Below are 24,361 nucleotides of genomic sequence, written 5' to 3'. Positions count from 1 at the left end.
TCCAAGCTTGAACTGAGCAGATGAACGAATTGCTTCCTGCAAAAGTTCACTCTTCTCTTTCATGTCTTATGGGAGGAGGCAATCATTGGAGGAGCCAAGCCTTACTCCCAAGTCGAACCTGTTTTCTGAATTGTTCTTGATTTCTGGCAGCTCTACGCATGCGCACACTGGGAGCAGGCTCCCGCTGTTCTTCTGCCTTGCTGATATCAGACTCTGGAGGCTCCGGACGTTCTGGAGGCAGCAAATAACTACCAGATGATCTTGGTCCCCTCTCTGCCTCCGATGCAGAGCCCTCCTCCAAGCCTTCCCCAGACTCCAGGACTGGCCCATGTTCCTCCCCAACCTCCTCAGTGTCTGAATCTGCTGCCAGCTCTGCTGGCCTCTGGTGGGCAAAAACAATACTGTATAAGCTGAAGTCCTCCAAAACAAGATGTTTTCTCTCTCTAGTCTGCTTTGTCTGGGTTTCATGTAGGTCAATCCTTCAAGATAGGCCAGGTCAGGAAACTGGCATCACACCTTTTCCCCCAAAACTACTTTATAGAGTATCGTAACAGAATCTTGAGAACCTGTCAGAATTTCTGTGTGCCCCATCTTATATCAAACAGAACCAATTGGACCCTGCTTTGAGTTTTCTTTTCTCAGGCTTTCCACTTTTCCCCCCAAAATTGTGTTGGCTTTATCTCCTTTAACATTTGTGGTCATCTCTTCATTCCTTTAGACATTTCTTACTATCACAAAAAATATATATGGCAAAAGTTATATATGAACAAGATAACTATAAAACAATATATATGCTAACCTTCACATGTTGGTAACATGATTACATAGATAATCCCAAAATTATCTTTCACTCCTAGTGGTTTCATGGGCACTTTGTAAAAAAAATATGTCAATGGTTTCCCAGCTAAGTACCAGCAACCACCAAATCTTAGTTTTGGAATTCAGCCAAAGTCTTCTTGCTGTTGCCAACAAGGCCATTAGCTGACAGGGTTCCAAGTAACACCCCCAATGAAAGAAGGCTCTGAGGTTTGAGATTCCTCAGTTCCATTTTATTAGAGATGTCATATTGGCACATCTGGAAAAACCCAATTCTGAAAGTTTCCAGGTTTTCCCCACCCAACTGAAAGTTCAACTCCCTGCCCAGCACCCACAAGTCCATCACATGGCCCAATCAGGCACCGTCCCAACTGGAGATGCCTCCCAGTCACACCATTCCAGGTGCAGTGTAAAGTGTCCTTGCCTCTCTGAGAAAGGAATGTCATTTAAACTACCATATTTTTGGAGTATAAGACGCAAAAAAGAGGCTGAAAAACTTGGTGCGTCTTATATTCTGAATACAGCATTTTTTGCCTCCTGAAACCCCGCCCCTTCACCAAAATGGCCATGCATAGCCTTTAGGAGGCTTTCGGAGAGCTCCTGGGGGCTGAGGAGGGCAGAAATGAGCAGAAAATGGGCTGTTGTTTGCTCAATTTTGCCCCCCCCCATCCCCTCAGGAGCATTCTACAAGCCTCCTAAGGGCTATCCATGCCCCCCCTTTTTTTTTTCAAAAAACGGGCTGTTTTGGGGAGGTGTCAAGAGTGTAAAAACTTTTTAATTTTTTTTGCCTCTTTAAAACCTTGGTGCGTCTTATATTCCGGTGCGTTTTATACTCCGAAAAATACGGGTATATATATCCCATACTCCATATAATCCCCCCTCCCATTTTCCTACAGCAGAAAATGTGGCAGGCCTGAAGGCCCAATGTCAAAGATGGCTTCCAGGACTGTCACTGGCATTGTGTACATAATAACTGTAGTTGAAGACTCCTCGCTGGACAGGGAGTTGGACTAGATCCCTTCCAATTCTTACATTTTATCATGCTAAATCCCTTCACATTTTGACAATACGGGGTTTCTATCACCCATGTATCGTGCGAGAACCACCTGTACAACTCACCTTGTGCACCTTTAAGGTGGTCTAATTCCCTCCTTCTCACTGTCATTTCTCACAATTGGAATAACCGCTAGAATCCTTGAAAGTTAAACCTCAAGACAGTGGCATGGCAATGGAGATTGAGTCTAATGCTCATGGATGCCTTCAGATGTGTATTTGTCATATGTTTTATGATTAATCCTGCATGGGTCAAATCCTGTCTCGCTCACCTGTCATGGGAAAACTCATCACATCTGACCCGTGGGTTATGCGTAAGCATAGTCAATTGTTAGGCATGACTCAGAGATATTTCCTTGCCAGATTCCTTAATGCCTTCAACAACCACAGTCCTTCAGGGGGAAAGTTGAGATATGTTCAAAGACGTAGCTGCCTTGAAAACAGCCCGTGTTGAAATGAATAGCACAAATGTCAATATAGGAAACATTTTGTATTATGAGCCGCGGTGGCACAGTGGTTAGAATGCTGTACTGCAGGCTACTTCTGTTGATCACCAGCTGCCAGCAGTTTGGCAGATCGAATCTCATCAAGCTCCAGGTTGACTCAGCCTTCCATCCTTCCCAGGTGGGTAAAATGAGGACCCAGATTGTTGGGGTCAATATGCTGACTCTGTAAACCGCTTAGAGTGGGCTGTAAAGCACTGTGAGGCGGTATATAAGCCTAAGTGCTATTGTTAGTACTATAAACTGTGTTATATGATCATTATTGTCTCATAAATGGTTTTACAAAATTTGCCAAATTTCAATTCCATTTATGGGCTCGAGATTTTGGATGTAGTTCAGCCCATTTGAGGTACCTTGGTTCAAAAATTGTTGCCCTATGATGCATCTTTTTCCCCCCCAGTTAAAGGTTACGGGAATGAGAGTTTTAATAGTAAACACTGTGCACAATTATTAGGCAAGTGAGTATTTTGACCATATCATCATTTTATGTTTATTTTCCATTTCCAAGCTGTATAAACAGGAATGCTTAGTAAATATAAGCATATCAGGTGATGTGTATTTGTGTAATGAAGGTGTGGCCTAAGGAGATCAACACCCTTTATCAAGGTGTGCATAATTATTAGGCAGCTTTCTTCCTCAGGCAAAATGGGACAAAAAAGAGACTTATCTGACTCTGAAAAGTCAAACATTGTAAAAAGTCTTTCACATGGATGCAGCTACTCTTGAAATTGCCAAGATATTGGGCTGTGATCACAGAACGACCATGTTTCCCCAAAAATAAGACAGCGTCTTATTTTCTTTTGACCTCTGAAATAAGCGCTTGGCCTTATTTTCAGGGAGGTCTTACCGTATATACTCGAGTATAGGCCGACCCGAATATAAGCCGAGGCACCTAATTTTACCACAAAAAACTGGAAAAGTTATTGACTCGAGTATAAGCCTAGGGTGGGAAATGCAGCAGCTACCGGTAAATTTCAAAAATAAAAATAGATACCAATAATGTTTTTGAATATTTATTTCAAAGAAAAACAGTAAACTAGCGGTGTATTCAATGAAATACTTCACTCACCTCATGATGCTGATGTCCCGCTGTGATGATGATGTCCCGTGCAGCCGCGGGAGCGATGTCCCGCCTCCTATGACACACGGCACAGTGATTCCTATCATTGGATCACTGTACCAGAGGAGGTGGGACATCGCTATGTGGCTGCTTGCCATAACAAGGAGGAGGTGGGACATCGTTGCAGAGCGGCAGGAGGGGGAGGAAGGGGAATCGTAAGACAGCCCTGCATTACATTAGAACGTGAGGAGGGGGGATGGTGCGGTGCGCGCTGCGCGGCAAACTGACACAGAGGGAGGGGAAACTCACAGGGGCAGTGGGCCATTCACGAGTGTCACCCAGCGGCATGGCCCCGCCCCTTTTTCTCCTCCATTTCGGGCAAATTTTTCACTGACTCGAGTATAAGCCGAGGCGGCTTTTTTCAGCCCAAAAAGTGGGCTGAAAAACTAGGCTTATACTCGAGTATATACAGTATTATTTTTGAGGTGCAGGAGGCAGTGAGTGTGGTCACCTCATGGCTGTTGCTGTGCTGCCAATTTTTGGGGGAGGGCTTATTTTAGGTCATGCCAGGGAGGTCTTATTTTCAGGGAAACAGGGCATCAAATAGTCAACAGGGTCTCAAGAAAAGACACACATTAACTGCCAAATATTCGAGAAAAATCAAACATGAAACTACCAGGAACCCATTATCCTCCAGTGCTGACATATTTCAGAACCTCAACCTTCCTGGAATGCCCAGAAGTACAAGGTGTTCAGTGCTCAGAGATAGAACCAAAGTGAAGAAGGCTGAAACCTGACCACCACTGAACAAGATACATGATTTGAAATGACAAGAAATATCTGAAGGCAGATTTTTCAAAGGTTTTATGGATTGATGAGACGAGAGTGACTCTTGACAGACCAGATGGATGGGCCCTTGGCTGGATCAATAACGGGCACAGAGCTCCATTTTGACTCAGATGCCAACAAGGTGGACATGAGGTACTGGTATGGGCTGTTATTATCAAAGATGAGCTAGTTGGACTTTTTCGGGTCGATGATGGGCTCAAAATCAACTCCCAAACGTACTGCCAGTTTTTAGAAGACACTTTCTTCAAGCAGTGCTACAGGAAAAAATCTGCATTTTTCAAGAAAACCATGATTTTTATGCAGCACAATGCTCCATCGCATTAATCTAAGTACTCCACTGCGTGGCTAGCCAGTAAAGGCCTTAAAGATGAAAAAATAATGATGTGGCCCCCTTCCTCACCTGACCTAAACCCTATTGAGAACTTGTGGGCCTTTCTTAAGCAGGAGATTAAAGGTGAAGGAAAACAGTACACCTTTCTGAACAATGTCTGCGAGGGTGTGGTTGCTGCTGCACAAAAAGTTGATCATCAACAGATCAAGAAACTAACTCCATGAATGGAAGGCTTATGACCGTTATTGAAAAGAATGAACATTTCCAAGTTTATTTTACATTATAGGGATGTATTTTTTATTGGTCTCCCATCCAAGTTGGCATAGTTGGACTGCTTTAATATAACTTATTTACCTAAAAATGTGTATTTTCCACCATTGGAAATGTGACATGTTAAGCTGGAAAAAGAAAAAGCAGTAAATTAATGGAAAACTGAATGTTTAATTGATTTCTCTCAAAGGAACACGATAAGATAATGCACAGATATTGTTCAGAAACCTGAAAATTCATCAACATTTATTAGAGTTTTCCTTGTAGAACATTTCCAAAAGTGATGCTAATATTAACACACCTTTAGTAGGTGATACCTTTCATATATGTCTATGTTTTTTGATTGAAGTTCCCTTTTGGGTATTTTGTAGAATTTAAAAAAAATATAGAAAGGTAATAAGGAAATAAAATCTTATTTTTGAAAAAAAAAGACATTGCTTCCTAATGAAAACAATAGTTGGCTGTAGCATTAGTTAGAATATATGGATCCCTTATGAAGCAAATGTGATGGTCTTTATTACAGACCTAGGAGATAGTCCTCCCGGTCTCTGCTGCAGAGGGATACTTATGTTCCAATTTGTGCCAGAGGCTCACACAAGCCAAATATAACATTCAAAAGAGACCTGCTCTTGAATCGTTAAAGGGATCTTAGCAATGCATTGCTCTGGGTTCCCCTCCCATGATGTGTAGAAATGAAAATGTTAGAAGTTGTGCTAGCAAAACATAGGAAGTGCTGATTAGAAAACAATATTGTTTTCATCCTCTATATAATTTGTGGAAGTCGGCCAGGAGACTGCCTAGTAAAAGCGAAGACCAAAAGCACCCTGTGACGTTGAGTGCCTTTGCTTTGATCTAGGAGTGAAATGCTACCAGTTTGTTTGAACCGTTAGTAAAAAAAATGCTACTGGTTCGGGTGAACCGGTATTTCCAATGATCAGCTGTGATGAGCGATTTATATTAGCTAGAAAGCAGGATTTCCTGCTTTCTAGCTAATCTAAATCGTGTGGCACAGCGGATTCCCCTCCTTGCTGTTCTACTTACCTTTCAGGAGAGCTCAGTAGCAAACTCCGCCCACCTCCCCGGATGTCATCACCTCTGTTTTTGACGCTCTGTGCATGCATGGAAGGTCCTGCGCATACGGGGAGGTGGCACGTGCGAGTGGAGCAAGAGCACCCGCTCACATTTGCAAACCTGCAATGAAGGTAAGTAGGTTTCACTCCTGCTTATAAGTAAATGTATTAGGTTTAGTCTGAAAGAAGGAAACTAGCCTCCATTTTCACAAAGCATCTCTTTCATTGCTCCAGGAGTTAAGGAAAGAAGCAACATTTAAAAAGTTTAGAAATGAAATTAAAAGCCAACATGATGTATCTCAACTAACTATTGTACCAATAATGAGATGCTCTGTGCAAATAATAATAATAACAATACAAGAAATGCTGTTAAATACATTGCCACAAAGAGTACATTATAGGTTCCGTGTTCTGGTGTAACAGCATTTTGCAGAAGATAATCCAACAAAAAATGATTGTTTTGTTCAGTACTACATCAGAAGAGATGTTCTCGCTTGGCTTTCAGCTGGCTTAAGAAAGCATCTCTTCCTGGACGAGAGCAACGGTTATGGATACTTCTTAAGTGTGTGGGTGGAACCTGCAGTTGCCTCTTTGTCTGGCCTTTCAGCACACGGGATATGTTGGCGTGTGTTCAGAAAAGCTTTGTCTCTCTGAAGAAAGCCCAGCTTCCGCATTGCTTCATCCCGCGTAGATCTTTGCGCATTGGACAAAAGCCTCAAGGTATCCTTTGCCGGTTGCTTGGCAGGAGCAGAAGTCTCGAGGTGGTGCAGGAAACGTGCGCGGAGTTCCTGAACGTTGACCCCTGACTTCGCTATGGTGTCAAACTTCTTGAAGTGGGTGGGTTGAGAGTTGGCTGTTCTAGGAGGAAATTGAGCTCGGGGCTGAAAAAGATCAGACCACCTCCTCAATGTGACTTCATCGGACTCCTCTGAATGGGACTTGATCATTTTACTTTTAGCAACTGCTGGGCAAGGACCATTTTTCACCGGGGCATCTCCCTCAAATTTACTTTGCTGCTGCATGCTGCAGATGACGTGATGCTGATATTGATCCTGAGAACCTGTACATGCAATTGACATAGGGTCAGATTATTAGAAGCACCAAAAAAAGGGGGGGTTATAGGAAACAGAGACAGAAAGTTTCTTTTAAATTATTCTATCTAGTCATGGAAGATCACTCACGTGTTACATGGCAACTGGAGTGGTTGCCATGTAACTCTTCTGACATGACGTTCTTCGGTAAACATACGCAGAATGGGGGGGCAGAAAGCAGGGAGGTGATGCTGATTAGAAATATGTAGCTACTGGTTGTTTTTTTTACCATAGAGAGGAGTACAAATAGTTGGCTTGCAACATAATGGAATGATATTTTAGTCGTAAGTTGTGATGGGCACTATATGACCCTGCCTGATTTTACAACCTTTTTTTTGCAGAAGTTGTTAAACAAACAACCTGGTTGTCAAACAAAGCTATTCTTAGCTATTCAGCATTTTTTGCCAGAAACTGGAAAAACATTAGATTCTGGAGAAAAAAGATCATATAAATCACAGTCACTTGGCTATGGAAAGCTCTAAATGACCATTAATGAGTGCCAATCACCAACTGCCCAAAATGTGGTAGTGTGACCACGGTGGAGGCCTAGATGTTGGAACTTTGGATCCAGATCATAAGTGGCTTTTTCAAGATGTGTCATAATTTTGAACGGTCGCTAAGTGACTAGTCGTAAGTCAAGGAATAGTTGTCCACGTGCACAAAACCTGCAAGATTCACCCGTATGAATGAAAAGTGACTACAGTCTAAAGGCTGGGAAAATCCACCACAGAATGACAAGAATAACCCTGACATGGAAAGGCAGTGGATAAAAGGTAGAAAAGGGGAAGGTAGTTGTGCTGATTGAAACAAAGTTGGCCAAAATCATATTTGGAGAAAGACCAAGTTTGACATTCAAAGGCTTGCTCCCACAGCCAATTGGTTAATTGATAGTGCCCAGGGATCTGTGGGAAGTTATCACCCAGCCCTCTCCCAGAAAAATGAAATATCCTAGGAAATATTGAAAAGGCAGAATATTTCTCTGGATGTGAAAAGAAACATGTTTCAAAAGACAGAATAGTTGCCTATAGCTTTCTGCCCATCCCCAGCTAATAGGCCATTAAGATGGCCAGGCTAGCCCACTTTACATAATAAAGACTTCTCCTCACTGCAGCTGTAGGGGGAAGGGATATTACTCAACTCTCCACATGGCATCTGAGAACTCATCTATACCTGGACTCATCACAGCCTAGAGAGTAGCCCCCTGCATGGCACCATGGGAGTCTGACAACCAGTCAGAATACATTTCTTACACAGGAACAGGAAACAGAGAGGTGGGACTAAACAGGGTATAAAAAGCCTAGCAAGCCCCTTCCTCAGCCCCTCTCTTCTTCTCCATCAACATTGAAACATGTGATCACCTTTTCTGTACAGGGCTCAAGCCATGTGGCCCTGTCCAACAATAAACCATCTTTCCAAACAGCCTCCATGTCTCCAGTGTCTTCTTCCCCACTTGGAGCTGAACCCAAAAGGACATTTCTTTCAACAGATCCATGTAAACAAACTACCAGTACTACATAACTTTACCTAGAGATTCTTCTGTTTTCTCATGACTCCACTCATCGTCTTCTGGGATTTCCTTATCCAAATTGTTGACTGTGTGAATCAAGAACTCCAAGCATTCTTTCTCCTCTGGATTCAGTTCAGAAAGGAAATCTTCATCCTCTTTTGAGAACCCTTCAGGTTCCGGAAGTCCCGGAATCAACTAATGGCAAAATTAGAAAAAAATTTAAAATATAAAAAGCCTTCTCGAAGGTCACTTCTCACGTATCTGACTAGTTGCAAGATGAAGTGTGATGTACCACCTATACAATTCTGATCTTCTAGATATACATAGCTGTAGCCCAGCATCTGAGTCAGTGGTGGGATTCAAATTTTTTTTTACTACCAGTTCTGTGGGCGTGGCGTGGCTTTATGGGCATGGCTTTGTGGGCGTGGCAGGGGAAGGTTACTGCAAAATCCCCATTCCCTCCTCAACCCACTAACCGGCTTTCCAGCTTCATTCTCCTGTTCAAGGCAACAAAAGAAGATTAGCTGGGAGGCTGGGAGGCAGCAGAGTTGGGGTCAGCCTATTTGCCGGTTCTCCGAACTACTCAAAATTTCCACTACCGGTTCTCCAGAACTTGTCAGAACTGGTTGAATACCACCTCTGATCTGAGTATCTTTCCTAAGGGGTTCATAGCTATTCTAAGTACTGGTCAACTGAGCCCATGCCTTGACTTGATGTAATGGGAAGAAGGAATAACCCTTAAGGAACAGGAGGAAGAGCTGCTACCAAGATAGCAGTCTCTGGCTAAAAGAAATTCAAGTCCAGACCAGAACTGTAATTAAAGAAAGCTGCTCAGATAAGACCTTTCAATTTCTCATGAAGATAAAGGGAGGAGGTGCATTCAGATTTGCAAGATTCTGATACTAAACTCTTATCATGAAAATTATAGCATTAGTCTGCATGATCCTGGGTTTCCTAGTCTGGTCTACCTAAAGGGTTGAGAATTACTGGTTAATTCCTTGTTTGATCTTAAACAGCAGAAGCTATTCACCACTTGAATGTCTTCATTGTCAATTCAAAGACTGGTTGACATACCTGTTGTCATTAGTCTGATCTTCTTTCAGATTGAGCAGAGAGGAAGTGCATGCATACAGCCTGACTCTGTACTTTCCCTAATCTGACATGGTTTGCATATGTGTGTGTGTGTGTGTGTGTGTGTGTGTGTGTGTTTTGCGTAGATTTTAATGGGTGTAGGTATGCTGTTCTTGTTGTATTTGGGTCTTTTCCCGTGTAAGATTTCAACCAAACTTGGTACACAGATGACTTACGCTCTGGAAAAAAATACTCTGGGGGTAAGACACCCCTAACACCCCTTGGGGTGTGTGTTCTGTTAAGATGCAGCTTGTTGTGCCTTCAAATGACTTCTACTGTACTGCTGTAATATGGCTTCTACTGTGCAGCACAGTGGAGTTGCCATGGTAATGGCTTCATAGTATTCCACAAGGCAGCTCCCTCTGGTAAGGGGAAAAATCCAACATTAGAAATTACGGTTGGCCTGACATTTTCCCCCTATAAATAAATACCTGGACAATGCCGGGTTATCGGCTAGTAGCCTAATAAAGGAAGGTCTTTGATTTTGTGGATAATATACTTAAAGAAAATGCAAGTAGAACTCTTGTTTAAGAGTGGGAAGGAAGAGAGTGAGGCTAGACCTTACATCCCATTCTCTAGGTTGAGCCTAGAGGTTGAGCTGTTTGAGCTTCTAAGCATTCAGTTGAATGCTTCAATAGGGTTTGACTTCTACTTCCTCACATTTGGTACTGTGGCCTTGAATACAATCCTGTGCCTTCACCTCAGCTTCTGTCCCTCAGCCAGAAGAAGTCACTCGGTTGCTATTCTTCCCTTCAGAGACCTTATCATTGCTCATTTGAGCTTTATGCCCAAGGGATGGGCTTCCACAAGTTCGCCCAGGTTGAGGAGAACCATAGCTAACATTATGACTGGTTGGAGAACCTGAAAGGCCGGAAATGGGCCCATTTCTGGCCTCCGGAGGGCCTCTGGAGCCTGGGGGAAGCAGTTTTCACCCTCCCAGAGGCTCAAGGAAAGACTCCAGAGCCGGGGGAAGATGAAAACGCCCTCCCTCCCACCTTGGTGCAGGAGGCTGTCTAGGCCACGCCCACCAAGGCCACGCCCACCCAGCAACCGGGCAGAGAACCTGTTGCTGAAATTTTTGAAGCCCACCCTTGTTTATGTCCCATCTGCGTGGTACTGGATATGTGCGACGTAAGTACTGTGGACGAGCAGAACAAACTTCCAACTCACTGTGCAAGGATAGGACAGTGAAGAACCGTGTCAGGAACGTACATGACAAATTACCATGCCTATTAGACTTCACACCAGGGAACACAAAATAGGACCCCAGAAAAAACTCCCTACTCCAAGCAGTGTTGTAACAATTATAATTAAAAATAATTATACCATAATAATCGTAATAACGGACGGTTGGCTTTTATACAACCAGACATCAGTACGACTACTTAGTGATTTCTTCCCTCATAGGAGAATTCTGGCAAACCTTTTTTGTGTCAACATAGCATTCCCCAATGGACTGATTAACTGCTTTATACAAAATAAATAGCCATCGCTTTGGCGCGCTCTGCATCTATTCCAGACCATACCTATAATTATCTCTGATTACCAATTTTTCATTGGGGGGGAAAAAGCTAGTTATTATTGGACAGACAGACTACAAAAAAGATTAGATACCTGCACTCATTTATAAAAATAACTAAAGTTCAGAATCTAAATTAAACAAATAAAATATATATGGCAGCTTTCTGTCTGCTTCCTTCTAAATACTTCAGAATGGCTGTTCCCAGAATTCTTTGCCTGGCAGCCTCAAAACATCTGGAAGTTGCCAGTTTGCTGTAGTGGTTGAGGCACCATTCTAAAAACCAGCAGACTTTAACCTACCTCTACCTTCTAGCCAGTGGTGGGTTTCAAAAAATTTCAGAACCTCTTCTGTAGGTGTGGCCTGCTTTGTGGGAGTGACTTGCCAGTCATGTGACCGGGTAGGAGTGGCTTGCAAGCCATGTGACTGGGTGGCCATGGCCAACTTGTAAAATGTGGTGAAACTCACTTAACAACGTTCTTGATTAGCAACCAAAATGTTGGCTCAGAAACTCTGGCATTTGAAGTGTGCAAGTCTTAAAGCTGTCAAGTTACAAGACCCTTGCATCCCTAAACCTTTAGGAAAAAAACCCCAGGGGTGTTCAAACTTGACAGCTTTAAGACTTGTGGACTTCAACTCCCAGAATTCCTTCTCTCACTCTTCATCTTGATGATGTGCGGACGGGCGGGGGGAAGGGAGCTGGAACCAGTTCTAAATGGCACTATAGATTTGTGGAACCTTAGAACTGGCAGGAACCCACCCCTGCTTCTAGCTCTAGTTTAGGCAAAAGCCAGTTTGGTGACCTCTCTCAGCCTTCAGAAAAAAGCTAAAGGCAAGCCACTTCTACAAATATTGCCAACAAAACTGCATGGACTTATCCAGGCCATCACCAGACATTAATGCCGATTCAAACAGCGCATATACACACAGACCAGAAAGTGACCATTTGGGCCAGTGATGGCTAACCTTTTTGCCGTCGTGTGCTGAAAGCGTGAGTGTGCGCCTGCACCCATAATGCAATGCACGTGTAACCCCCATGTGCGCCCTGCCCCCTACGAATATGCATGCAACCCTGTGTTCCCTCCATTCCTCGCCCATGCACACTTGACCCCCCTGCGCATGCGCGCATGAACCCCACACACCCCATTTTAGGCCTCCTAGGCCTCTCTGCAGCCTCCTGGGAACAAAAATGGGCCACAGGGCTCCCACACTAAACACCCCCGTGTATGTGCATGCATCCCCCCTGTGCATGCACGTGCGTCTCCCACATTCACTCCGCCCCGCCTATGCACGGCAGAGACCCAAAAATCAGCTGGCTGGTGGGAGGCATGCGTGCATGCACAGTGGAGCTGAGCTAGGGCATGCCCACAGAGAGGGCTCTGCGTGCCACCTGTGGCCCATGTGCCATCAGTTCGCCATCACGGATTTAGGCTAAGCACAACTATGGAATAACTTGACTACAGATAATCACATCTGTATTTATTGACCAACAACTTTGCAGCGCCCTCAGTCTTCACCTGAGAGACAGGTAGTCCTCAACTTACAGCCAAAATTGAGTCCAAAATTTATGTTGCTAAGTGAGAAATGTGTTAAGTGGGTTTTATCCCATTTTACGACTTTTCTCACCACATTTGTTGAAGTGAATCTCTGCAGTTGTTAAATTAGTGACATGATTGTCAAATGAATCTGGCTTTCCCATTGACTTTGCTTGCCTGAAGGTCACAAAAGTGGATTACATGACTCCGGGACACTGCAACCGTCATAAATATGAGTCAGTTGTCAAGCATTCGAGGGTCTATCACATGACCATGGGGATGCTGCACTGGTCATAAGTGTGAAAAATGATCATCAGTCACTTTTCCAGTGCTGTTGTAACTTTGACAGTCATTAAACTAAAAGTTGTGAATTGAGGACTATCTGTAATCTCACGATCTCACGATTCTGCTTTATTCCACATTAGATCATTACTCAGCCTAGATATCATTGGATCTCTGATTGACAGGGATCTTTCCAGAGGTATCCATAGGTTCTTTTAGCAGACAATGCTAGGAAATAAAGGTGAGGCTTTTTTCTACAGAGGTATGGTCCTTCTGGAAAGGCTCTTACCCCACTCTTTGGTACAATATTTGGAATTGGAATTTGGAATTTATTCTATTTGTAAGCCGCCCTATTCCCCGAAGGGACTCAGGGCGGCTGAACAAAAGCCAAGGGAAGGGGAACAAATACAAAAAAGTAAGACAAAAACAGGACGATACAAACGATTTAAAAAACACAGCAAGCACAGCAAATTCGAGTAGGGGGGGGGGAACTCAACCCCAGGCTTGCTGGGACAGCCAGGTCTTAACAGCTGTCCGGAAGGCCTGAAGGGTGACGAGGGTCCAAATCTCCACGGGGAGCTCGTTCCAAAGGGCCGGAGCCGCCACAGAGAAGGCCCTCCTCCGGGTGGCCGACAGCCGGCACTGGCCGGCAGATGGAATTCGGAGAAGGCCTAATCTGTGGGATCTAATCGGTCTATGGGAGGTAATAGGCAGGAGGCGGTCTCTCGTACCCAGGTCCAATACCATGTGGGGCTTTATAAGTGACGACTAGCACCTTGAAGCGTATCCGGAGACCGATAGGTAGCCAGTGCAGCTCGCGGAGGATAGGTGTAACGTGGGTGTACCGAGGAGCACCCACAATCGCTCGCGCGGCTGCATTCTGAACCAGCTGAAGTCTCCGAACACTCTTCAAGGGCTGCACCATGTATCTCAGCTCATTGAAGTAAACTGGAAATCTGGTGATGTATTTCTGAATCTAATATAAAGTTCCTCTATCACAGGGGTGTCAAACTGGATCTCTTCAAAGGACAGATCAGCACCACTGTTCCCTCTAAGGTGCGCGGCTGCGCGGCCGCGCACATGGCAAGAAACCCCCGCGCAGAGGTTTCTAACTGCCGCGCAGAGGTTTCTTTCAAAGCAAACGTGGGGAAGTCCTTTGCAGGCGGCTAGAACAAACTTGTTTCAGCGGCAGCTCTCAGCCTGGGTGGCAGCGTCACGCAGGCTGTGGAAGGAGGGGGAGGAGGAGGGAACCAAAGAGAGACTTTTGCCGAGTCTGCGCCCCACAGCCAGGACCGTCCTTGCTCCTCAAGCCGCGTTTCTTCCTGCAAAGCCCTTCTGGCGTCAAGCGGAACTCTCGGGTTGTCCGAAGGGCTTTGCAGGAAGAAACGTGGCTTGAGGCGCAAGGACGGTCCTGGCTGTGGGGCGCAGACCCGGTAAAAGCCTCTCTTTGGTTCCCTTCTCCTCCTCCTCCTCCTCCTTCCACAGCCTGCGTGACGCTGCCGCCATAGGCTGAGAGCTGCCGCTGCCGCTGCTGCACAACTGAGGGAGGGAGAGCGAAAGCAGAGGTAGCCTCAAATTTAATTTAAATTCTTTAAAAGAATTTTTGGATTTCTCCTCACCAAACCTTTAAGACTGAAAGTTTTTCCTAACATGAACTTGAGCTAATATACTTAATATGAGAAAGGTGCAGCAATTAACACTGCTTTTTAAAAAGAACAATATTTCTCAATTGTTTATCTGTATGAAGTCTGCCTATCTTAAGTTCCTACTATACAAAAGGTATTGCCTTCTAAGGCAACCTGTATACAATACATTAGTGGCCAATGTTACATTGCTCCTAATGACAAAATTAGAGCTGTGTTAAGCCTATGAAAAAAATCCCAAATGAATAAAATCATTATTAAGACCCAATGAAAAAATTACAAAAATTATGCATAAACTTTCATGTTCCCCAAATTTCCAATCCAAAACTTAACCCAGATTCTTCAGACATAGATTTGTAATTCAGAGTCAGACTCGATTATAGGAATGAATGCATTAATCAGGGGTGAATAATGTTGGTGAAATCTCATCTAACCTTCCATAATAATAACATACATACACAAATAGCTGACAGCCACATCTCTGAAACACTATTAAATCTGAACTAAATGTTTATCTAGAACTCAAATAAATAGCTGCTTTTTGGTTTTATTTATTTTTTAATATTTATCAGTCTCTCTTTTATTCCATACTTCTGGTTGAAAGACTATTCTATGTCATGCTAAACAATGCATATTCTAGTGGCGGTGGGGGCTCGTTGGCATCTTCAGCAGCAGCCCTGCCTCCTGTGAAAAAAACCGAAGATGGAGCAGATCCACGCAGATGACGTTGCTGCAACATGACTGGAGGAGGAATTCTGGGAGTCCGCAAGGCTTAAAGCTGTCAGGTTTGAAGACCCCTGGGTTTTTTTTCCTAAAGGGTTAGGGGTGCAAGGGTCTTGTAACTTGACAGCTTTAAGACTTGCGTGCTTCAATGCCAGAATTTCTGAGCCAACATTTTGGTTGCTAAGCAGGACCGTTGTTAAGTGATACTGATATTATATAACACTTTTAATTAAGCGGGCACCTTGAATAAACATAACTTTGAGTTTCAAATAACACTGATTTCGTTGTTGTCTTAGGTGACATCTGTGAAAAAAATTCAGGTGCTCAGGCATGAAAATGTGCCGCTCAAACACTATACTTTTCCGCTCACACTGAAAAAAAATTAGAGGGAACATTGATCAGCACTGTAGTTCTGCTCTGCGGGCCAGGGGGGGGAGCAGGGGGGAAGATGGGATGGATGCCTCCCGCAGCACTTTAGCAGCCAAAATGGGGTGTGGGGGGGGGCAGCGCATGGTCCTCCCATGGCCCGTTTTCGGCCTCCCCAGCCTCCAGAAGTACTCTGCTGGCCAAGAATAGCTGAACTAGGGCGACAGCTCATGTGCTCACAAAGAGGGCGCTGTGTGCCCCATGTGGCATGCGTGCCATAGGTTTGCCATCACACATCTAAGGTCTCTATAATGGGAGATGGTTAAACAAGTCAAGATAGTAGCTGTGACCATGTCATTAAGGCCCTGTCACTCCTTTTTATATGGACTTCTTCTGATGGATGCCCTCAGACTATTCCCCTCTCCCCAAATATCCAATAATATTGAATATTATTATTATTGAATAATAATGAACGGTCCTCATGAAACAGTATTATGCAAAGGAGAAAGGAAGTATGGATGTTGCCTTTAGCTGTGACGTTTCTTCTATTGGCATCTGCTCCATTCTATGGTGGTTACTTCTTGATTTCTCAACAGACTCCATTTCCAATCCTCAGACGAACAGCTTCATGAAATCTATAGGTTACATGACAAAAGCGATAACATTAGGGTTGAAATGTACAAAAGCAGGACTCTGTGAATAAAAGTCCAGTAACCCCTTTCCATCAGCACTGTTCTTAACAGGAAGACCAGCTGAATATGGTTAGGAAGTCTCTAAGAGTGAAGAGTTGACTCAAGGAAGAATTTGCTTTGATGTGAGTGGGAGGGGGAAAGGGGAGGGGGAAGAAGGAGAGGAGAAAAAAAGGGAGGAGAGGAAAGGAGAAGGGAGGAATAGAAAAAGGAAGGAAAGGAAAAAGAAGAAAGGAAAGGGGAACAAAGGGAGGGGAGGAAAGGAAAAGGAGAGGAAAGAAGGGATGAAAGGAAAAAGGAGAGAAAAGGAGAGAAAAAAGAGAGAAAAGGAAAAGAGGAGGAAAGAAAAGGGGGAAAGAAAAAGAGGAAAGGAAAGGGGGAGGGAAGGAGGAAAGGAAAAAGCAAGGCAAGGCAAACCCCCACCCCCCAAGGACTAAGAACAACTGAGCATCTGCCCTCAGTGATTTCACAGCTTGAACAGCAAGTTCCTGAGCAGCATGCAAATTAGCAAGGATATCAATAACCCAACATATCCGAACGGTACCTGGCCAGGGAGGTCGAGAAGATGAACAAGATAAAATCCAAGTTCAGTTCTTTCAGGGAGACAAACTTCTTGATCTTATGAATAAAAAAAAGGCAATATTCATTATTCAAAGCTATATAATATGGATGAGGAGCCTAGGAGACTGGGAAGAGAGCAGAGGTAAGCCATCAAGAAATTTGGCATCTTAACACATAAATGATAATTTGACCCAAGTGAAGAGATGAATTCTGGGAGATTGGCAGTCCATAGATCTTAAAGTTGCCAAAGATGAGAAATATCAATAGCACTTATATACCACTTCACAGAATTTTACAGCCCTTTCTACATTGTGTGCACAATTATTAGGCAACTTGAATATTTTGACCATATCCTTTGTATGCATGTTTTCCACCTCCAAGCTGTATAAACTTAAATGCTTAGTGGATATTATAGCATATTAGGTGGTGTGTGTTTGTGATGGCCTAAGGAGATCAACACCCTATATCAAGGAGTGCGTAATTATTAGGCAGCTTCTTTTCCTCAGGCAAAATGGGCTAAACAAGAGATTTATCTGACTCTGAAAAGTCAAACGTTGTAAAAAGTCTTTCAGATAGATGCAGCTATTCTTGAAATTACTAAGACATTGGGGTGTGATCACAGAACTATCAAATGTTTTGTTGCAAAGAGACAACAGGTTTGCAAGAAATGTGTTGAGAAAAAAAGATGCAAAAAAGACGCAGCTTAACTGTCAAATATTTTAGAAGAATCAAACATGAAACTACCAGGAACCCATTATCCTCCAGTGCTGTCATATTTCAGAACTGCGACCTATCTGGAGTGGCCAGAAGTACAAGGTGTTCAGTGCTCAGAGACAGGACCAAGGTGAGGAAGGCTGAAATCCGACCACCACTGAACAAGACACATAAGTTGAAAGAGCAAGATTGGCCCAAGATATATTTGAAGGTAGATTTTTCAAAGGTTTTATGGATTGATGAGATGACAGTGACTCTTGATGGAACAGATGGACAGGGACGTGCCGTCACTAGAGGCAGGGGAGGCGTGGCCTCACCAGTCATGAGGAAAAGGAAAGAATTTTAAAGAATTTTTTTTAATAATTAAAGCCAAGGTAGTTGCTGCCAGATCCCAAGTCACAGTGACTTGGAGTCTGCTTAGTGTTAACTATAGGATGAGGCGAGAGAACTATGGGCCTCCTGTGCATAAGCAATTTTTTGCCTTTTAAGATTAAGCAAGGGTTAAAAAGCGAAAAAATCCATATGCAAAGGAGGCTCGTGTACTCTTGCCTCCTGTAGAGGGCATTTTTAGAGGCTTTTTAGAGTTCCCTGGGAGCAACTAGCTCAGTCTGACAGAGCTCTGGCCTTTCATGAGGGCAGGCAAAAGCAGAGTTGAAATCCTCTCTGAAACAGCTGGAAAAGGTCCGTGTGTGGGAAGGGGGGAGGAATCAAAAAGTTTGATTGCATGCAGAACCACATTGCCTTTTCAAACACACACACAGCTGGATAAAAGTATATAAGTCCAGCTTCACTGATTACAAGTTTGAAAAGGCAACGTGATTCACCTGCAATCAAAGGCTCCGATCGGAAGGCAGCAGGGGAATGGGGGGGGGGTATGGCAGAGGAGCTGCTTTCAAGCCTTTGGAAAATATATCCAATCCAACTTCTGTGTTTGTGTTTGTTTGAGAGTGAGTGAGTGAGAGAGGGATCCAACTTCTCTGTGTGCGAGTGTCTGTTTGAGAGAGGGGGGAGGGAGGGAGAGAGGGAGGAAGGAGGGGGAGGGAGGGAGAAGAAAAAGAATGGGAAAACTTATTTTGCAAGGGGGGGAAATGCTGTCACTTTAAATCAGAACTGAGCATGCCTGGCTGTGGAATTCTGGGAGTTGAAGTCCACAAGTCTAAAAAAATTGCTGCCTCACCAGCCATAAAGCTCACCACACATCACTGCAGATGGATGGGCCCTGACTCAGATGCCAACAAGGTAGAGGTGCGGTACTGGTATGGGTTGGTATTATCAGAGATGCAGGTTAGCCAGTAAAGGCCTTTAAGATGAAATAATAATGACGTGTCCCCCTTCCTCACCCGAACTAAACCCTATTGAGAACTTGTGGGCCTTTCTTAAGCAGGAGATTTAAGGTGAAGGAAAACAATACACCTCTCTGAACGGTGTTTGGGAAGTTGTGGTTGCTGCTGCACAAAAAGTCAATCATCAACAAATCAAGGAACTGACAGACTCCATGAATAGAAGGCTTATGACTGTTATTGAAAAGAAAGGTTGGTATATTGGACACTGATTTTTTTTTGAACTGTCAGAAATGTTTATTTGTAAATTTCGAGTTGTTTATTATTCTCACTTTAAAAGATGAAAATAAATGAGATGGGGAAAAAATCATTTTTCATTTAGTTGCATAATAATTCTGCACACCAATAAGTTGCCTAGTAACTAATAGTTGTGCACACATATATTCTCCAAAGAAAGCCATAACCTCACTTTTACTTTCTTAAGTATTCAGGTTTGAGGTTTATTAACATTTTGGAGAACACTCTAGTTGTTCAACAATAAAATTAACCCTCCAAAATACAGCTTGCCTAATAATTGTGCACACAGTGTAAGGGGTTTACAGAGTCAGCCTATTGTCCCCAACAATCCGGGTCCTCATTTTACCCACCTCGGAAGGATGGAAGGATGAGTCGACTTTGAGCCTGGTGAGGATAGAACCCCTGGCAGTCGGCAGAATTATTAGCCTGCAACAACTACTGCGCCAGAGCTAGATTCTCTGTTCTTGAGAATGGAGGTAATGAGGCAAGGGATCCTGATTGCAAGCTTTGGGTGCTTTCTTAGAAAGAAAGAAATGATTCACGGGACAGGACATTCTTTCTTTGGATTATAAACAATTTGCAAACAGGGATCATTTCCTTGTAGCATTCAGATTATGTCAACAAATCAAAGTCCTCCTCCTGGACATTCAACTCCTCCTCTTTCAAAAACAATGCTTTCGTCTCTTCAAGCTTTGCTGCCAGCCTGATAAGATCCAATGTTCCCCAAAGAGAAGGCAGTAAACTAGGATCGTCCCTCCAGATATGTTGGACTATGACACCCTTTATGCCTGCTAACATTTTTTTTTTTGCTGCGAATGCCTCTGTCTAATACAGGAGTGTGAAACCTGCGGCATCATGGCATATTGGGACTCCGCCCCCCCTTTGCTAAACCAGGCATGGGCGTGGCAGAGCGTGATGCATCCAGCCCGTGGACCGCGAGTTTGGAAGCCCTGGTCTAATATAATAAGGAAGTATAGGCAGCTATCATTGGAGAACCCACTTTACATGGGGCACAAAGCACATCGCTGTATGGCTCAGGGTAGCAGGCTAAGTAATAAAATTGGCCCTTTTGACAATATGACAATGAAATTAGGCTATCATGTAGAAAATGCTTGGGCAACTGCTTTTTCAACATGTAAGGGTAAAATACTCTCAAACTGAGTTTGACTGCTACCAATTCAATGAACTCAAGCCTGGTAACCACTTGACTCTGTCTTCTTTCCTACACTATTTTAACCTTCTGGTTTAGTCCAGTGGTTCCCAAACTTGGCAACTTTTAAGACTTGTGGACTTCAACTCCCAGAGTTCTCCAGCCAGAAGAGCTAGCTGGAGAATTCTGGGAGTTGAAGTCCACAAGTCTTAAAAGTTGCCAAGTTTGGGAACCACTGGTTTAGTCTAATGCCATGGGATCACTAGGTGGTCCCCCATCCAAGTTCTAGCCAAGCCAGGTTCCATGACCAGGCACGTTCAACTAGGTTCTAGCTCCTGCTGGGACATAATCCACTGCCACCCCATTGGAAAGTTACTTCTAAAGAAGAGGTAGAAAAGATATGATAAACAATAGGATTGTTTAAAGCTACACATTCAAATCATTAAAAAAAAACAGCAGGAAAAATACTGTATCTACAACAGCTGCTGCTGATGGAATAACAACAATGCATCTACCACAGTGTTTCTCAATCTTGGCAGCTTGAAGTTGTGTGGACTTCTAGAATTCCCAGACAGCCTGTTTCTTGGGGAATTCAACTCTCAAGCTTCCAAGATTGAGGAACACTGATCTAATGCCTGAGACAAGACAGTGCCAAAATGGGATGGCTGCCTTCACACAACATAACAAGCCTCATTGTGGCCTTAGGTGCCTCAGGCTTCTCCCCACAGCAAGAATGAACCACTTCAGCTGGCTTAGCAGAAACAAAAAACTTTAAATAAGTATCATTTCTTGAAGAAAACTAGAAGCCACATCAGCAAATCTCAAACCCTGAGATTTATATAACTCAAAAACAAGTCAAGAACAACCATGCAACAACCTATAAAGGCTGTAAACTAAAGGTAAAGGTTCCCCTTGCACATATGTGCTAGTCGTTCCCGATTCTAAGGGGTGGTGCTCATCTTCGTTTCAAAGCCGAAGAGCCAGTGCTGTCTGAAGATGTCTCCGTGGTCATGTGGCTGGCATGACTAAACGCCAAAGGCGCAAGGAACGCTGTTACCTTCCCACCAAAGGTGGTTCCCATTTTTCTATTTGCATTTTTACATGCTTTCGAACTGCTAGGCTGGCAGAAGCTGGGACAAGTAACAGGAGCTCACTCCATTACTCGGCGCTAGGGATTCAAACTGCCGAACTGCCGACCTTTCTGATCGACAAGCTCAGCATCTTAGCCGCTGAGCCACCGCGTCCCTATTAAACAAATATTAATCAACAAATATGGAAAAAACATGTTCAAACTCTCATGCATTTAGGTTTTTTTTAAAAAAAAACTTTCTATCCTACAAAAAAGACTTTGGGGTCCAATCCTTTGTCTGGGCTGCTCTGCTCCATCATTTTTTGTAACTGTCCAATTGGCTGTGTGTGAGTTAATTCTTACTCACCATAAGTCAATCTGTGTGTTTAATTTCTGGTTGAGTGTATCATGACTCAAATCCAGGATTCTTGAGATAATTTAGCAGAGAGAACCAGAACAGTTTGAGGCCAGTTGGCACATTAATAGTCCAGACTGAAGCAGATTGAAGGCACTCAAGAATATGATTGCCATTTAGGAGACCTTCCCCATGGACCAAAGAGAACTATATTTGCAAGAATATGGCCAGGAACAAAATATCTGGGCAAATTTCCTTGCCACATTTTCTAACCTCTTAGGGTATTATTATCTATCAACTCTCAGCCTACCCTGTTTTCCCAAAAATAAGACCCCCCTGTCTTATTTTTGGGGAAACATGGTTCCTCCATCTTTTGTTCAGAATACAGGCCCCCACTATCTTTATTTCCTAACAATAAGCCATTGAAGCTTATGTTGAATCAAGAAATAAACTTGATAGTGGAGGCCGATGAGTTTCTTCACATCAGATAGCATGTCTTTCCTTTCCATACTGAAGCTCAGAATCTTAAAAATAATACGGAATGGAATGAGGCCAGCCAGGGCCATCTGGTTTTAAGGGTTTATCTATAGGAGCTCAAAGGAAATCCAGATCGCGGCCCTCTGAAACCCTTCTCTGTGCATCACAACCATGGGGAAAATGTGGCTGCCATCTTGGCTTTTTTAAACCCAACCCCACCCTTCATGGCCATTTGCATACCCTGGAAACTGGAGGGTAGGCATTTTATGAAAACAGCTCCCAAGACTGGATGCCAACTGAAACTGAATAAAGAAGGAATTTTAAAAACGAAATGCCTGGATCAAAAACACTTAATTACTACATGGAGAAGTACTGGAAATATGGTCTCGGCAAGAGTGTTCTCACATTTAATGAATAATAATTTATAGAAGTTTTATGCCACCCAACTCTGACAGACTCTGGGCAGCTCGCATGAACAAAAACGCACAAGGGAAAAGCTTCTGGATTTCAACATCCTAAGCTATATGCAGCTTATATATGTTTGAAAGCTGAGATGGGCAACGTACTATATATATTATTATATATGACATTATATAATGTCATAATAAACACCTTGAAATTTTGGTTTGCATGCATTCCTGTTCCTCTGCTCCTTCACTTTGCAAATACCTTTAATTCACATTTTCAGCTTAAAATTATTGGAAAAAATGTAATTGTCCTCCCCTGTGCCATAAACAATTCTGCCATAAATAACCAGCGGGAAAGTCTTTATCAATAATTGCCACCTTGCCTGGAGAGCAGAATTATTTAGTAGCTGAACCATATGGAAACATTGGCTCCAAGGTAGGAGAACAACATATTTAGGAATTGGTAGCCCCGCTAAAGTACTTGCTCTCAAGAAATTAAATATCTACATCCCAGAATTTAAGATGTTATACCCCAGCTTTTTTAGAACGAGCTACTTGCTACTGTAAGAAAAAAAAAGTGACATTCTTTTGCAAGAATGTAAAAATGGGAACTGTGTAGCCAACAATTCCTTTTAAAATTAAATAGGGTTTGTTGTAATCCCACAGCCAGTTACCTGGAAGTAAAACCCACTAGACTGCATAAAAGCTCTTGAAGTAGACACACCACTTTCAGTGCAGTAAAGTAGCAAGCATTTTAAAAACCAATCTCCTTAAAGATAACAACACAGGAACAAAATGAAGCAGTCCTTATTGCTAGCCAAAAGTTAAAAAAATAAAAAAAATAAAAAAAATTGAGCAAAGCAAAATAGAATTGCCTGGAGGGAAAGACAGAACCTGATATTTCTGGAATGATAAGCTTTCTGCTGTACCTTTCACCGTCCCAGGGAGAGAGCAAATTAAAGTTAGTTAAACTCCACCTTTTATACCAGCTGTTCCTCCACTTCGGAACCTTTAAACCATTTGAAATCGGTCTCCACAATACCCTGGGATCGCAGTAGTGACCCCACTTTCAAAGTTAAGAGTTATACCTGTAGAAGAGGAAGTAGGTTGACTCACCTGGTAGCAATCGGCCTAAAAAGTGTTTCCAGGAGCCAGCGTGTGAAATATATTGTACTGTGAAACGGCTCTGTATATGATAAACACCCCGAGGTGTTTTGTTTGCTTTAGTGCATTAAAAAAAAAAACCCTGTTGCCTTGACAGAGCTCTCTGGCCTGCGGCATGAGAGTATATGAATTTGATCATGACTTCCTCATTCACTTGACCACAGAGCTCCCATCAAGGCTACCTAGATGGAACTGAGTCTCAAGGCATTAAACCAAAGCATATTCAGGTATTTAGGGTGGGGCTGAGAGAAGTCCAGTTGATATTTGTGTAGTATATTGGAGGGAATACTCAGAAAGGGGAGAGGGCTACAACAACGAAAGTAAGCAAACTCCAGCTAATATGGTAAATACACAGGTTTGTATTAATTTAGATGTAGTTTAGGTAGAGTAGAGAGTAAACTTTTTGCTGCTATTTAATAGTTTTACAGCCCAAATGAAATACACTTCAC

At 43.2% G+C, this 24,361-nt stretch overlaps 1 protein-coding gene across 6 annotated transcripts; it reads right to left on the bottom strand.

The window, feature by feature from the left end:
* Positions 1-5,033: 5,033 nt before the first annotated feature.
* Positions 5,034-23,968, bottom strand: LOC148047922 (uncharacterized). Of its 6 annotated transcripts, none has more exons than XM_087708705.1 (5): positions 23,865-23,946; positions 16,983-17,056; positions 16,275-16,384; positions 8,568-8,745; positions 5,034-7,012 (listed from the first exon to the last, which is right to left on the bottom strand). In XM_087708705.1, exons 3-5 carry the CDS (start codon positions 16,350-16,352, stop codon positions 6,498-6,500), a joined length of 771 nt encoding a protein of 256 aa, XP_087564831.1. In that variant the 5' UTR covers positions 16,353-16,384; positions 16,983-17,056; positions 23,865-23,946; the 3' UTR covers positions 5,034-6,497. The 6 variants fall into 6 exon arrangements, with proteins under 6 accessions (XP_087564831.1, XP_087564830.1, XP_087564832.1 ...); XM_087708704.1 differs by lacking the exon at positions 23,865-23,946 and adding an exon at positions 19,641-20,112; XM_087708706.1 differs by lacking the exon at positions 16,983-17,056 and having other exon boundaries at positions 23,865-23,968.
* Between the last annotated feature and the right edge of the window lie 393 nt (positions 23,969-24,361).

This window comes from Thamnophis sirtalis, unplaced genomic scaffold, assembly GCF_051295495.1.
Source record: "Thamnophis sirtalis isolate CommonGarterSnake01/CBP01778 unplaced genomic scaffold, rThaSir2_p1.2 scaffold_3, whole genome shotgun sequence".
In the NCBI taxonomy this organism is placed as follows: Eukaryota; Metazoa; Chordata; class Lepidosauria; order Squamata; family Natricidae; genus Thamnophis; species Thamnophis sirtalis.
The sequence above is the reverse complement of the archived record's forward strand: the minus strand, read 5'-3'. Positions and strand labels throughout refer to the sequence as shown.

Excerpts from the sequence above, each read along its gene's own strand:
- LOC148047922 (XM_087708706.1), bottom strand. The coding sequence starts at position 16,352 with ATGGAGTCTGTTGAGAAATCAAGAAGTAACCACCATAGAATGGAGCAG. Across the intron at positions 8,746-16,274 it reads AAGAAACGTCACAGCTAAAG|TTGATTCCGGGACTTCCGGA; the intron begins GCAACATCCATA and ends TTTTGCCATTAG. Across the intron at positions 7,013-8,567 it reads GAAAACAGAAGAATCTCTAG|GTTCTCAGGATCAATATCAG; the intron begins GTAAAGTTATGT and ends TTGCATGTACAG.